This window comes from Balaenoptera acutorostrata, chromosome 3, assembly GCF_949987535.1.
Source record: "Balaenoptera acutorostrata chromosome 3, mBalAcu1.1, whole genome shotgun sequence".
NCBI classification, from domain to species: domain Eukaryota; kingdom Metazoa; phylum Chordata; class Mammalia; order Artiodactyla; family Balaenopteridae; genus Balaenoptera; species Balaenoptera acutorostrata.
Window position 1 is genome coordinate 39140736 of NC_080066.1, and position 12846 is coordinate 39153581.

Below are 12846 nucleotides of genomic sequence, written 5' to 3' on the forward strand. Positions count from 1 at the left end.
GGAATGAGTATGCCTCCTGGAGGAACTGGAGCTTTTTAGAGCCAGCCCTGTGGGTCAGCCCATGCTAGTCGGGGCACTCAGTACCACTGTGTAATTTTAAGGAAGGTGCAGAATATTCCTCGACTTGGGTTTTCCCATCTCTCAAAGGAGGGGTTGAGGCCCAGGCACCCCTTGGGGTCCTCCCTGGCCCAGGAGTATTAGTACTGGCCAAGAGGGAATGGCAATGACCAGACTTTCCCCCTGAAGCTGCTTCCAGGAAGGTGAGGCGATGTCACCTTCCCCAGCAGCCAGGGGGAAGTGTGACTTCCCTGGGCAGTCACACCTGTGTCACTCTCACTTCTGGAGAAGGGGGCAGGCTTGTGCATTGAATAATGAGAGGGCTTTAGAGAGACCAGGACTTGACTCTTTACCAGCTGTGTGGCTTCGGGCAGGTCCCCTCACCTCTCTGACTCTGAGTTCCCTATTCTGTGGAAAGGGGGAATTTACTCTCTACTTCACATCTGAAAGGACTGGATGAGATAACACTGGTAAGGCTCTTGCCACTGTATAGAATGGGGGGCACAGCAAGTGCGAGTCCCCTCCCTCCCTCCCTCCAGCCTGGCAGAGAGAGCCAGGGAGCCCACAGAGTCTGCCAGTGTGGCCAGCACAGGTGTCTGGGCCAATGAGGGCAGCAACTCCGCTCACACACTGGCACTATTGTTCCAGCCAGAGAGACTGGACATGAACGTGACTCTTGGGAGGGGGGAAGGGCAGGGCAGAGGCAGAGAAAAGCTGTGAGCAGAGGAGTGTCATAGAAAGCTCTGCTCCTTAAACAGGGCCTCGCGGCCTGCCAGCATCCTGAAAATCTCTGGGAACAGTAGCTCACTTCCGTCGGGGCTGTGCCATCAACTCGAAAGTGTTCTTGGTGCACAGGAGTGTTCTTTGTGCTAGAGTCCATCACCCAGCTTGACAAAGCCTCTTCTGGGGCCTCCATGGTTCCTTCCTGTGGGCAGCCTGAGCCCTCACCCCCACCTCCGTTATCTCGCACGAGCCTCACACTCTGTGAAATACCTGGGAAAAAAATCCAACAACCCACTGACATCAGTTTGCTAAAGCTGCTGTAACAAAGTACTACAGACTGAGTGGCTTAAACAACAGAAATTCATTTTCTCACAATTCTGAAGGCTAGAAGTCCAAGGTAAAGGTGTCAGCAGGGCTGGTTTCTTCTGAGACCCCTCTCCTTGGCTTGTAGATGGTGCCTTCTTCCTGTGTCTTCACATCATCTTCCCTCTGTAACTGTCTGTGTCCAAATTCCCTCTTCTTATATGGATACCAGTCATATTGGATTAGGGCCCACCCTGATGACCTCATTTTACCTTAATTACCTCTTGAAGACCCTATCTCCAAATACAGTCACATTCTGGGACTTCCCTGGTGGTCCAGTGGTTAAGACTCCATGCTTCCACTGCAGGGGGGCTCAGGTTTGATCCCTGGTCAGGGAACGAAGATCCCCATTTGCCAGGCGGTGAGGCCAAAAAAAACCCAAAATAAAAGCAAACAACAACAAACAACAAAATACAGTCCCGTTCTGAGATGCTGGGAGATAGGACTTCCTCTAATTATTCCCACTTCTCAGAGGAGGAAACTGAGTCACCGAGTGGTGAAGTCACGTCTCACAGCTAGAAGGTGATGGAGTTAGGATATAAAAGTGGGCAGTCTGGTGCCCAAGCAGGCTCCTATCACTGCACCCCACAGCCTAAAAGTGGGTCAGCCTGTCTTGTCCTTTCCGCACTCAATCTCAACCAGCTACATTTCCCAGCTGGCCTCACTCCCTGCCTGACCACGCCAGGCCCTGCTGGGCTTGGGGAGAGGGTGACAGGTCAGGGTTCTCCACAGCTGCCATTTCATCTGCAATCACATTTAAAATTTCCCTCCATCTCGAGCATGTCTTACCCAGGGGTATGCTTTCTCAGACCCCCCTGCGATGAGAGAGAGGACGGGGAGAAGCGTATGGGGCTGGCCCAGATCCCATCCCCACAGCCCGGCTTCCACATGGCTGAGCAGGAACTCTGGAGCAGACGCACACAAAGGAGGGCTTTGAGGTAGCTCCCAAGCTGATCCCCTCTTCCCCCTGGTGCGTCACTTGCCCCAATCTGGGCCTCCCTGTGAGCCTGATTTAACGGAAAACTGTGGGCCGTGAGAAGTTCCTTGTGACACACTAATCCCAGCCTGCTGACTGGACCACGCCCCCAGAGGAGGCAACCTCCAGGCCCTGGAGGACACAGGCACCAGGTGTCCCAAGGAGGAGCTGCTGACTTGGCAGGTAAGTCAGTAGCAGGGACCTGGCTGGGCCAGGAAGCCCAGGACTAGGGTGAGGAGTCAGCGGTGGGGAGACCACATCTCAGGCTGCTCAGAAACTGAAACCAGCTAGCCATTTTTCAGGTTGAGCCAGACCAACTTGATGGCGGACTTAGCAAATAAAAATATAGGATACCCAGTTAAATGTGAATTTCAGATGAACAACAAATACTTTTTTAGTATAAGTATGTCCCAAATTTATAAGGCACATACTTAAACACTTCAAAAAAACTTTTGCTCATCTGAAACTCACATGTAATTGGGCATTCTGTATTTTAACTGGCAACCCTAGATGGCAGGGAAGAGCCTCGACACGGAGTGAGGGGTGGGTATTTTTTCTTGTATACAGCGCATAAATCAATATTTAAAAAATCAGAGTTAGTAGATTAGGCATATTTTAAAAAGAGTTGCTGTACCGACTTTAACCCTCCATTTCTAAGATCTAGGATCTTGTCCTGATGAGCTGCCTAGCTGGCTGGGGGTGTCTAGCCACTGTCTCTCCTGTCTGAGCCCCTTGCTCAGGGAGTTCTATCAGCCTCTCCCTTTCTGTTCCAGCAGAATCCAAGGGAGAGCACAGTCGTATTTCAGTCTGTCTTGTATATAAGCCTGCATATTTGGAAGTCTACCTGCTAGAAAGCTGACTTAGATTTTATTCCTGTTGGTGGATGACAGCCCCCAGAACCTCCCTGCCCTGCTGGGTCTGTGGAGTGGGAGAGGCAGGAAATGGGAGATCCTCAGATATTCCCTGGCACCCTCTAAGTCTCTCTGTGCAAGTTGGGGTAATGATCAGTATGATGCTAAGAAAGGGAAGGGGAACTATGTTTTAGAGCAAAACACTGTGCTAGGTACCCTACAGAAATTATAGGATCTTCATTACAACTCTATTTGGTAGGTGTGGTTATTATCCCCAATTTGCAGATGAGGAAACTGAGGCTCAGAAAGGTTAAATAACTTGTCTAAGCTCATATGGGTGGTAAATGACCAAGCCTGATTCAAACCTGGTTCTCTCTGACCCTAAAGGGTTTTCTGTGACACCAGCTCTCCTAGGGAGTTTGCCTGGAGATGTCTTGACTCTAGGTGTCAAAGCAAGTCTTGGTCTCAGGCAGACATAGGTTCAAGTCCCACCTCTGCTACTAATCAACAGTGAACAGATGACAGAACTGACCAACGGGAACCTGGTCAGAGGCAGGAGCAGGGTGGTGACGGGTCTGGGGACATTTAGGTAGGAGAGGGGAAAATCTGGAAATAGAAGAGTTGTCTCCAAAAATACTCAGTGGGTTGTCATGTGCGCAATGGATGAAATTGGTTCTGGTGGGCAGGCACTGCTTCTGTGTTCATTATTTAATTAAATCCTCATAAACTTCCATCTCCCTTTTACAGGGGACAACCAAGATACAGGTTAAATCACAAAGCTTGCAAATGGAAGAGAGAGAATTTGAACCCAGGTCTAACTTTTGCCACAACAGGCTGCCTCTTGATGCTGATGGAAAGTTCACAGCTTGGTCTTAAGTCCCGATCCCTGGCTATTGCGGGCTGTGTAACCTTGGACAAGTCACTTATTCTCCTGGGCCTGTTTCCTCCTATGTAGAATGGGAATAATAATGCTGGCTCCCAGACAATGGATTTGAAAATAACGCATCACAAGGCACAGAATACGCACTCAGTTATGGTTATGTAACTAGCCATCACCCCTCTGGAGAGTTAATTCACTGGAACGGGGCCATCCACTAGGCTGGGAAGTTTCTGAGGTGCCCCTTTGGGCTGGAAAAGGAGGGCCACAAATGGGAGGACGGATTGCCTTATCCTGCAGTGATCATGTAACTGAGAATGGAGGCTGATCCTAGTTTTTCCCTGGCTGGGCCAACTCATCTTAAGAACTGAGGTTTGAGGTATTTTTGTGTGTGTTCCTTCTCAAAGGGGTGTTTCCCAAAGTGTAGCCCAAGAACCACCTTCTTCGGAGCCACCGGGGGTGCTGTTTTAAAGTATAGATGCCCGGGCCCCAGTTCAGACCTCCTGAGTCAGAATCACAGGTGCAGAGCCCAGGCATCTGCATTTCTAACAAATGTTCCACCTGATTCTGATGCACTCAAAAGTTTGACATCCACTGTTCTGAGACAATAACAGAACAGTTTCTCCATACCACTGCAGCCCTAACTTCCTCTCCTAGGAAGGAGGCTGCCTGGAGAGGCCAGGACAGAAGAAGTGGGGTCCTTCTTTTTCCGAGCACTCCGAGTCTTCCAGAGGCAGCATGTCAGAGGGGGTGAGTACCCCTGTGCCCTGGGGCTCCCCTCCATCCACCTTCCCTCCTTCCCTTTCTCCCTTCCTGTTTCTCTGTCATCTGGTCTGCTCAGGGTTATGGGCGTTCACCCCTACAACCTCTCTGTGGTCCCTGACCCCACCCAAAGGGAGGAAGCTCAACAGTGACCTTGGGCAAAAGCACTAGTTTAGGGTCTGAGCAGACCCATTTGGCTGGCTTGCTCAGGTTGCTGGGGGTCTCTTCCTGTCTTTTCCTGACTTCTCTCTGCCCAGGCGGGCACATTCCGCATGGTCCCTGAAGAGGAACAGGAGCTCCGTGCCCAACTGGAGCGGCTTACAACCAAAGACCATGGACCTGTCTTTGGCCAGTGCAGCCAGCTGCCCCGCCACACCTTGCAGAAGGTGAGGTGGCCCCGGGGTGTGCAGAGGGACAGGGTAGAGAGGCAACAAGGGGGAATGTTGACAGCATCCTCTCTCCTGTAGAAAGGGTCCAGCACCAGCTCTCCAGGTCATTCTGGACCTAAAGGACTGGCTTGTTCTGGGGGCTATTCTGAAGGTCAGGGCCATGGCAGCAGTTGGGGTGACCAGATGTCCAGGCCAGCCTATTCCAAGACTATGGCACCAACAGTGTTCCCTGAAACCAATGCCGAGACCTAGGGCTTCTGGACCAGGGATCATCCTAGACTCAGATGTGAGGAACATTGCTTTGCAATGGCCTTGGAGAACAGGGATCCAACTGCTGCCCCCACTGGATAGGAAAAGGCCTGAGTTCTAATACCAGACCGACTTCCGACTTGTTGTGTGACCTTGAGCAAACTTCTTTCCCTCTTTGGGTCTTGCTTTCTCTACCTATGAAAGAAGGTTGTTGGACCGGTTCAGAGTTTATCAGACTGTGCTCTGTGGAGGGTGGCTGTGGAGGGAGCTGTCTTGGGGTTGAGCTGGACCCGGGCTCCTGGCTTCCATCTCTGCTCCCTGGGCGTCTCAAGGGAAAGGTGCTCTGAGATCCCCCAGACCTGCCTTTCCCCCTCATGCCATCCAAGGAAAGAGCTGCCCCTGGCATGCTGAGGAGTTCTCCAGGCTCAGCCAAGGGGAGGAATAGGAGGCAGAGGACAGGCTGCCATCTGCCTGGTATCTTTGATTTTGGAAAGATCAGAAATGAGCCTGGGAGGCAGCAGAGTGAAGCGATTAAAAGTCCAACCTCAGTAAGAGTTTCAGCTTCACCCCTTTTTATCTGGGTGACCTTGGTCAAGAATACCTTGACCTCTATGAGCCTCAGTCTGCTCACCCTGAGAAATGGGGATAAGATTACAACCTTCCTGTGATGGATTGTGGCAAAGATTTAAAAACATAATGTATCTAAAGGACTTAGCAGTGTGCTCAGTCAGGGCTCCAGTAGGCTGTTGTGATTAGAAACGTTTAGCTCTCTGGCTGTCTCCTCAAACAAACCCAGGATGAAAGTTTGACCTAATTTTCTCCAAATGTAAATGGCAGTCTGAGGTGCTGCCAGTGCAGAAGCTGCCCTTGTGGGCAGAGCAGCGATGGCCCCAGCTGCCACGCCCTCTGCCCCTCAGCCGGTCTGGCACCTGGAGGAGCCTCCTGCACCCGAGCCTACCTGACTTCATGCCTGCAACCCACCCCTGTTCCAGGCCAAGGACGAGCTGAATGAGAGGGAGGAGACCCGGGAGGAGGCGGTGCGGGAGCTGCAGGAGCTGGTGCAGGGGGAGGCAGCCTCGGGGCAGGAGCTGGCCGTGGCCGTGGCGGAGAGGGTGCAGGGAAAGGACAGCGCCTTCTTCCTGCGCTTCATCCGCGCGCGCAAATTCCACGTGGGCCGAGCCTACGAGCTGCTCAGAGGTGAGGCCTGCGCAGGATGGGTGGCCCTGGGAAGGCTGCGGGGGGTGGGGAGTGAGGGGGGAAGGGGGGGAAGGTCATGAGGAGGGCGTTGACCCTCACCCAGGCACTGAGACCGACTCCTTCACTTCCCTCCCATTCCCTGTGCCGTGCAAGTCACTCTCTCTGAGCCTCCTTATCCTTACCTGTAAAATGGGTGTGTGAACTAAATAGCCTTCAAGATCCCTTTCAGCTCTGACAATGAATGGATGAGTCTGACAGGACCAGATTCCTAGAGGTCTGGCCCCGCCTCTCCACTCTCTGAGTCTCAATGAGCAGAACTGAGTCACCCAAATTGGGTCCCCAAATTGGGGTAGTTTCCTCTCTCACCCCTGCTCTCCCCTTCCCCACCCGCCCAGCCTAGGTTTTGGCTCTGGAGCACTGCAGGGAAGGTGGGTATGAGCTTGACTCCCCTCAGGTACCCAAACCTCATGCATAGTAGAATTGAAGATAGTGCCAGCCCTGGGAGTGAGTCTCAAGGACAGAACCACCCTGGCCGTGCCCACGGGATGAAGACCAGTGTCTTAAGGAAATCAAGTTCTTGGTGCTGGTGGAGGGAAGGGGTGTCTGAGCAGGCCCTATGCAGCCTGATGATTCTCCTTACTTCTTCCTTCCTTCCGCAAATGGTAATTCTCTGCTGTGCTTTGCCAACCGCTGTTTTAGGCCAAAGGATGTGGCAGAGAACGAAGCAGACAAGAACTGCCGGCCCTCGTGGGTCTTATAGTCTAATGGTGGAAATAATAAACCAGACAAATAAAATAAAAATATACAGAGAAAAATAAAGAAGGTGGATATAAAGGACTCAGGGGTCGAAGTTTTAGGTAAAGAGGCTAGGAAGGCTCCAGTGCAAAGAGAACTTTTAGAGAAAAACTCGAAGGAAATGAGATGCCTGGGGAAAGAGCAGTAGGGCAGAGGGTACAGCAAGGACGAAGGCTAGGTGGTGGGAACGGGCCTGGAGTGTTGGACGAGCAGCGAGGAGGTCAGTGGCCTTCCCTTGGCAAATGCCTCCCCAAACCTCCTCTGGGGCTGGTCCCTCCGGGGTTTGGTGGAAGAGACAATCGCAGATAGGCGGGGACCTGTTCAGGATGGGTCAGGGTGGGGTTAGTGGGTGGTGGGAGTGCCGCTGGAGTCAGAGAGGGCCTCTGTGTCCTGCTTTGGGTTTTATCTGGGGGTCATTTCCCCACCCCCACCCCCTCAGCTAACCCTGTGCCCAACTGAGAAACCTGTGCCTCTACCCTTGGGAAAGAGAAAAATACCAAATAATAATTGTCCTTAGATTTGGGATTACATCTTGTGTTTTTACAGTGTGCTCACGGCATTTGTACCTGGAATCTTGTTTGATTACCACAGCAATTTGGTGAGATAGGCCAATGTTATCGTCCTATTTTTTGGAGAGGTAATATGGGGCACAGAAAGGTTGAGTATCCTGCTGGCTTACACAGAGCATGTAGGTGGAGGACCAGGCAGGAGCCTGGGTCCCTGGAGGCCCACCATGTGCCACCCCAGCATGGGCTGGCTCCCAGAGGGATCTCTTCTGCTCCCCTTCTGCCAGGCTATGTGAACTTCCGGCTGCAGTACCCAGAGCTCTTCGACAGCCTGTCCCTGGAGGCTGTCCGCTGCACTGTCGAGGCTGGCTACCCTGGTGTCCTCTCCAGTCGGGACAAGTATGGCCGAGTGGTCATGCTCTTCAATATTGAGAACTGGGACTCTGAAGAAATCACCTTTGATGAGGTCAGTGGGGATTCGCCTGGCTCCCTCCCATCCCCTGGGCTGGGCTCCCTCCTCCAAACCTGGCCTCTATTGGACCCTCATTCCTGGCTCCCCAGGAGGCGAGGTTTGTGGGGGGGAGTGGCCAGTAGCTCATGGCACCAGGCCCTTTCCCAGCAGGAGGAGAAGTCCACATATATATATATGTGATTTCACTTGTCAAGCCTTTAAGAGAGCTGTCCTAGTGGGGGAGCTAGGGTTTATCTTGGGAGAACTTTGGCATGTGCCACCAGGCCTTAAAAGAAAAGTACGAACTCATTTTAGAAAATGCTGCCTAGTAGTCACAACACCATTTACTTAAAAAAGTCCATCGTTTTCCCCAGGGGCTTGAGATGCCGTCTTTATCATATTTTGCATCTTCATATGTGCTTGGATCTATTTCTGGACTTTCTATTCTATGCCATTGGTCTGTCTTTTCATGCTCCAATATCACACAGTTTTAATTATAGAGATGGTATAGAATGTTTAATATCTGTTGGGATTAGTTCTGTCCTTAATGCTCCCCCTTTTCAGGGCTCTTCTAGCTATTCTTGCATGTTTACCTCTCCTTATGAACTTTAGAATTAATTTATTAAGCTCTAGGAGAAATGTCAGGAGATTTTTATTGGTATAACATTAATGTAAATAACAAACTTGGGGAGAATCAGCATCTTTAGGAATGCAACATCCATGGCCAGTGGTACTATCCACAAAAAAGGGATGCCTTCCCTTTTACATTTTGAGCTTCCAGGAGTGTTTTAAAGTTTTCAAACCTTATGCATGTTTGTCAATAAGTTTGTCGTAAGTATTTATTTTATTGTTGCTATAGGTGGGACTTTCTCTGCCATTATATCTCCTACTTGGTTATTTTTGGTATCTATGAAGATCATTGGTTTTGTATGTTAATTTCATATCCTGGTATTTTTACTGAATTCTTCTGTTATTTATGTTACTCATATAAATGACTCTCTCATATTTTCTAAGAACACTATGATATTATCTGTAAATGGGGGACATTTTTTCTTTTCCTCTTCTAGTTCTTATACCCTTGATTTAAAAAAAAAAAAAAAACAACTTGGATGCACTGGCCACTACTTCCAACACAGAGTTGAATAGTGGTGGGGAAAGTGAACATGCTTATCTTGTTTCTGATCATATTAGGGATGCCTGTAGTGTTTGCTACTGAATAAGATACTGGCGTTAGGACTGAGGCATACATATGTATGCTAAGGAAGAGACTTACAAATATTTTTTCTTGTTACATAAGTGATATCTACTCATTTTAGAAAATACCAAAAAAATCACAAATTTAAAATCATCCACAATTCTACCACCCAGAGATTTCTACCACTGACATCCTTCCAGCCTATTTTTTCTAGAAACCTAGAAACATATGTGAACGCATATGCACACAGACATACACATTTTTTCTTATAAAAATGGGATTGTACTCTACAATAATATACCATGAATGGATATCTTTCTGTATCATTAGTCTTATATATCACCGTTCTAGAATACTCCATGGCATGAATATACCATAATTTCACCAGTCCCTTATTGCTGGACATTTAGGTTGTTCCACTATTATAGGGGTACAAGGATAAACACTCTGGCATCTAACCGTGGATATGACATTGAAGATTATTTTCTTGGCATACATTCACAGGGGTGGACTGTCCCAGCTCAAAGCCTGTGACAAATTACCTCTGGGAAGGGGTATACCAGTTAGCTCTCCCGTTAGGAACTTGAGTCTTAACTGTCTTTGTGGGTTGGATCTTACAGCCCGTTCACATTGTGCCCAAGATCTTGCAGGCATACTGTTTCATCCTGGAGAAACTACTGGAGAATGAGGAAACTCAAATTAATGGCTTTTGCATCATTGAGAACTTCAAGGGCTTTACCATGCAGCAGGCTGCCGGACTTCGGGCTTCAGATCTCAGGAAGATGGTGGACATGCTCCAGGTGAGGCCACAGAACCCTGTCCTGCAGAAGCCTCTCACAGGTGGGAAGGCTGGGAGGCTGGGCCGGGTTTCCCGGTTTAATGATGCTGGCAGGGACCTGAGAAGACAGCCGCCTAGTGCCCAAAAGAGCAATGACAATCACAGCCCCAGCCACAAACACTTCGTGGTGATCAACATTTTGCCACGTGTTCACATTCATTAATTCATTAACTCCTTAAAAGCATTCTCTCCCCGCTTCCCTGCTTCACTTTACAAACCTGGAAACCTAGGCTCAGAGATTTGAGTGACTTCTCAAGGTCACACAGCTATCAAGTGGCAGAGGCGGGACTTGAACCTACACCTTCTGACCTATAATCCCATTCTCTGTACACATATGTCATGCTGCCTCCCTCTGGATGTGAATTTATCCTGAGAAAGAGATATCATTAATGATCCTGACAACTCATTCCTATAAACTGATGTGTCAGAAGTCCTTTCTTAGAGCTAATCTAATCTTAAATCTGCTTTGTCTTAGAAAGGAGAGATGGGAGGTGGGAGTCATGGGAGGGGACGAAGGACAATGAGGCATGACAATAGTGTACCTCTGGTCTATAATAGTTTGCAGTCTGCTCAGCAGGCAAGTGGATTTGAAAAATCTTGGTCACCTAAAAACCAAGCAAGGCTACCATTTCATTTCCTTATTCCACCTAATTACAAGGTATTGTGCATCCGCAGGATGAGGGTTGGGTTGCGTGGCCTCTGGGGCATCCTTCCTTCAGTTTGGAGCTGCAGTGAAGCCAGGGCTCCCCAGCTGCTGGCCTGGGGATGGAACCTTCAGTGGGCTACCCTCTGGGGCAACCGAGTGATGACAACTCTGTCCTCTTGTCATGGGGAGAGGCAGTGGGAGAGTAAGTGGGAACCTCTGAGGTCATGGGGCCATGTGGTGGGGTGCTGTCTGTCCCTGCAGGATTCCTTCCCAGCCCGGTTCAAAGCCATCCACTTCATCCACCAGCCGTGGTACTTCACCACGACCTACAACGTGGTCAAGCCCTTCTTGAAGAGCAAATTGCTCCAGAGGGTGAGTGCGTGGTCACACAGGGAAGGTGCCCGGTGATCATCTGGTGTGTGAGTGAGTGAATGGGGTTGTAGCAAGAAAGGGTTCAGGAGACAAGAGGGATGAAGGTGGAGGAGGAGGGCACCCCACCTGAGCCCTCCTCAGACTCTGTACCAAGGTTCCGAACCAAGTGGATCCCACAGACAGCACAACAAGGAGGACTTTTGAGAAGGCCATCACCAGGCAGAGATGTCATGTGTGCCTTTGTCCTCCTGTCCCTCTTCTCCCCCCAGCCCTCATCCTAAGGGAACCCCCACCCCCCTTGCTCAGCTCTATCTCCTCTGCTTCCCTGCAGGTCTTTGTCCATGGAGAAGACCTCTCCAGCTTCTACCAGGAGTTCAACGAGGACATCCTGCCCTCCGACTTTGGGGGCACACTGCCCAAGTATGACGGCAAAGTCGTTGCTGAACAGCTGTTTGGTCCCCGGGCCCAAGATGAGAACACAGCCTTCTGAGAACATCCCCTGCCGTCCGACCTGTAGTTAGTGTCCCTGGGCCTCTCCTCAGCTGCCCTGGACCCAGAAGGCTGGGAAAAGGGCTGCCTGGGGTGACTGTGGTTCCTCTGAACCTCCCTAAGCTTGGGTGAGCTCAGGTGTTACCCTCCTCCCAAGCTGGGGGGGCAATAAAAAAGCAGGGGAATTCCCTTGAGCAAGAAGAAGTGAGGGCAGTTATATTCCTACTGCCTCTGAAGCTTTAGGACAGAGACTTGTGTGGGGTTGAGTGTCAAAGACTCTAATCAAGCTTCTCAGTGATTTTCTTTGTAATAGTTTTACTATTTAGGGTCTGTGAAAATAGGCAAGGAGGCTGGTTTAAAAGTCTCTCCCACCCCTAAAAATATAAAAAAGAAGATAAAAGAGGGGGAATATAAGTGAAAATGATCTGGCAAGTATAGTGATCTTGGTGGCTGGTAGGCAGGTGAAACGTTTTCCACGTGGAATTCCAGGGTGGAAGCAGCCTTGAAGTAGCTCCATTTTGGGGTGGTCTGGTCCCCCTCAGTCAGGTGCAGTCTGATGTATGCAGTGATGGTCAGGAGCTTGGACTTCCTTCAAGGGTGGCAGTTGTGTCCCCCTCCTTCTGTCTGTGGGTCTCTCCACCAAAGCTCTCTCCTCCAGACCCCTTGCCTCAACAGATGGTTTTACTTAGATTTACAGATGGTATCTTCTCTGAGCACTCTCCCAGTCCTCAAGTTATACAGTGAAAGCTCTTCTTTGTCTTCAGTCTCAGACACCTTATAGAAATGAACTTCTACTTTCAAGCTCTGCATATTTAGACAAATATAAATGCTTTCCTTTCCGTGCATTTGGCTTTCCTCAAGTGTCTGGTGACTTTTGAGTGTGTGCTGGGCATGCTGCTCTGTCTTGGGGAAGGCCTGGCTTCTTCTGGGCATGGGGCTCATAGGCACTGACAGATTCTTTTCCCAAGATCCTACACTGACTCTCCCAGTGGAGGCAGACACTTGTTCCTGTTGTCTGGCTCATGGTGGTGGGTGAGGGTCAACTGGCCTGGCTGCCTCCACTAGGTACCCTGATAATCATCCCAAGACTTCTCTGCTCTTGCCTCCTTC

The 12846-nt window shown here is 50.0% G+C and overlaps 1 protein-coding gene across 1 annotated transcript; it reads left to right on the plus strand.

Moving 5' to 3' along the window:
- The first annotated feature begins 4585 nt into the window (after positions 1-4585).
- On the plus strand, positions 4586-11737 carry RLBP1 (retinaldehyde binding protein 1). The gene is made up of 7 exons (XM_007194349.3): positions 4586-4597; positions 4867-4995; positions 6240-6444; positions 8033-8211; positions 10033-10191; positions 11137-11247; positions 11579-11737. The coding sequence occupies exons 1-7, from the start codon at positions 4586-4588 to the stop codon at positions 11735-11737; spliced, it is 954 nt and encodes a 317-aa protein (XP_007194411.1).
- Positions 11738-12846: the final 1109 nt, after the last annotated feature.